The sequence below is a fragment of the Salvelinus sp. IW2-2015 genome, unplaced genomic scaffold (assembly GCF_002910315.2).
Source record: "Salvelinus sp. IW2-2015 unplaced genomic scaffold, ASM291031v2 Un_scaffold8042, whole genome shotgun sequence".
Lineage (NCBI taxonomy): Eukaryota > Metazoa > Chordata > Actinopteri > Salmoniformes > Salmonidae > Salvelinus > Salvelinus sp. IW2-2015.
The window spans coordinates 1-2078 of NW_019949302.1; the positions used below are offsets into that span (position 1 = coordinate 1).

At 37.5% G+C, this 2078-nt stretch overlaps 1 protein-coding gene across 2 annotated transcripts in view; it reads left to right on the forward strand.

Moving 5' to 3' along the window:
• The first annotated feature begins 6 nt into the window (after positions 1-6).
• Positions 7-2078, forward strand: part of LOC139027190 (ribonuclease inhibitor-like) — a 7774-nt gene continuing 5702 nt past the window's right edge. Inside the window, exons 1-2 of one of the 2 annotated variants that reach the window (XM_070442341.1) lie at positions 7-252; positions 496-669. In XM_070442341.1, the coding sequence (XP_070298442.1) occupies positions 146-252; positions 496-669 (281 nt within the window). In that variant the 5' untranslated portion in view covers positions 7-145. The remainder of the gene's footprint in view (positions 253-495; positions 670-2078) is intronic. The other variant, XM_070442340.1, reaches the window with a different exon arrangement.

Genomic DNA, 2078 nt, shown 5'->3' on the forward strand with positions numbered 1-2078 from the left:
AGAGAGGAGTATCAATCTGTTTCACTGTCTGAATGAACTGAATGACCATTCTCTAGTGGAGGAGATCCAAAGCTACCTGAGATCAGGAAGTCTCTCAAAACCCATCCTGTCACCTGCACAGTGGTCAGCTCTGGTCTTTGTGTTGATGACTTCAGAAAAGGAGCTGGATGTGTTTGACCTGAAGAAATACTCCAGATCAGAGGAAGGTCTTCTGAGGCTGCTGCCAGTGGTCAAAGCCTCCAGAGCTGTTCTGTGAGTAAATAAAATGACATATAAGAACTAATCATCAGGAAGAAATATTCAGTTTAGAGAAATATGTATATAATATTATATTGAAAAACAAACTAAGTCAATGCTTTGATTTTCACATTAGTATAACAAAATGACCACACAATTCTAGGAGATGGAAGATGAATCTATATGTTGTTTCATTGTCCTTTTACACTACTCGTTAAATTAACAGTGTTTTTGAAGTCATGATGATCTCTTTGTCAGGCTGTCAGGCTGTGGAGTCACAGAGGAAGGCTGTGCTTCTCTGGTCTCAGCTCTGGAGTCAAACCCCTCACACCTGAGAGAGCTGGACCTGAGTAACAATGACCTGAAGGATTCAGGAGTGAAGCTGCTCTCTGCTGGACTGGGGAATCCCCACTGTAAACTGGAGACTCTGAGGTCAGTATTCCTGTAGTTGGTCAACAAGTGATAACTGTTCACCAGATCCACATGTGTTTACCAGACACACATAGTCCACACCATATGTGTTTGGACAGTAAAGCTGACAGTTTTAAATGTGGTGCTTTGCTCCAGCATTTTGGATTTGAGATAGAATGTTTCATATTAGGCAACAGTATTTTTATTTTTTATTTTATTTTTATTTCACCTTTATTTAACCAGTTCCTTACTAAAGTAGTAATTACTCAGAATTGCAAAATATAAAATTTTCTAGTTCATTTTACCACTTACAACCCTTAAATAACCATTTATAGCATAACAAACAGTGAAACTGACATAAACCAAAAACATTATACATTTAGTTAATTATATAAAAATATATGTATTTAGATGAGTGACATTATCTGCCAAAGTAACAGCCCTGTAGACAAAGAACAGGCCATTTTCTCAAAAGTGAGGTTACAAGTTTATCATCTTTCAAAGCAGAATTACTTTCCCATTGCTCCTCAAAGACACCCAAGRTGGCGTAGCAGTCGGACGTGTGTTTTGTCTTGTCCCGTCCTATTCCGTGTAAATTTAATTTTCCAAATTTGTTTTCGTACATATTTCTTATATATTTTAATCTCGCTTTCAATCTTCGGACTGAATATAGTCTCATGCAACCCGCCTCACCCAATGTGGTACGGATCTGCTATTAAAAAAATAAATAATATTTCACCTTTATTTAACCAGGTAGGCTAGTTGAGAACAAGTTCTCATTTACAACTGCAACCTGGCCAAGATAAAGCAAAGCAGTGTGACACAGACAACAACACAGAGTTACACATGGAGTAAACAATAAACAAGCCAGTAACACAATAATAATATCAATGACACAGTAGAAAAAAGAAAGTCTATATACAGTGTGTGCAAAAGGCATGTGCAGGCATGTAGGCAATAAATAGGCCATAGAAGGGAATAATTACAATTTAGCAAATTAACACTGGAGTGATAGATGTGCAGATGATGATGTGCAAGTAGAAATACTGGTGTGCAAAAGAGCAGAAAAGTAAATAAATAAAACAATATGGGGATTGAAAGCTCATTGAATTGACAGTAGCCTCAAAAAAAAAGAAATCCGAATGCTTTGTCCTCGGGGTTTTGCCTGCTACATAAGTTTTGTTAAACTCACAGACATGAATCAAACAGTTTTATAAACTTCAGAGTGTTTTCTATCCAAATCTACGAATAATATGCATATCTTATATTCTGGGGATGAGCAGCAGGAAGTTGAATTTGGGCACGCTATTTATCCAAAAGTGAAAATGCTGCCCCCTATCCCAAAGAAGTTCAACTATCTGAGCAGCTAACCGATCGCTGCAGCTGTACATAGTCCATCTGTAAATAGCCCACCCAATCTACCTATCCTG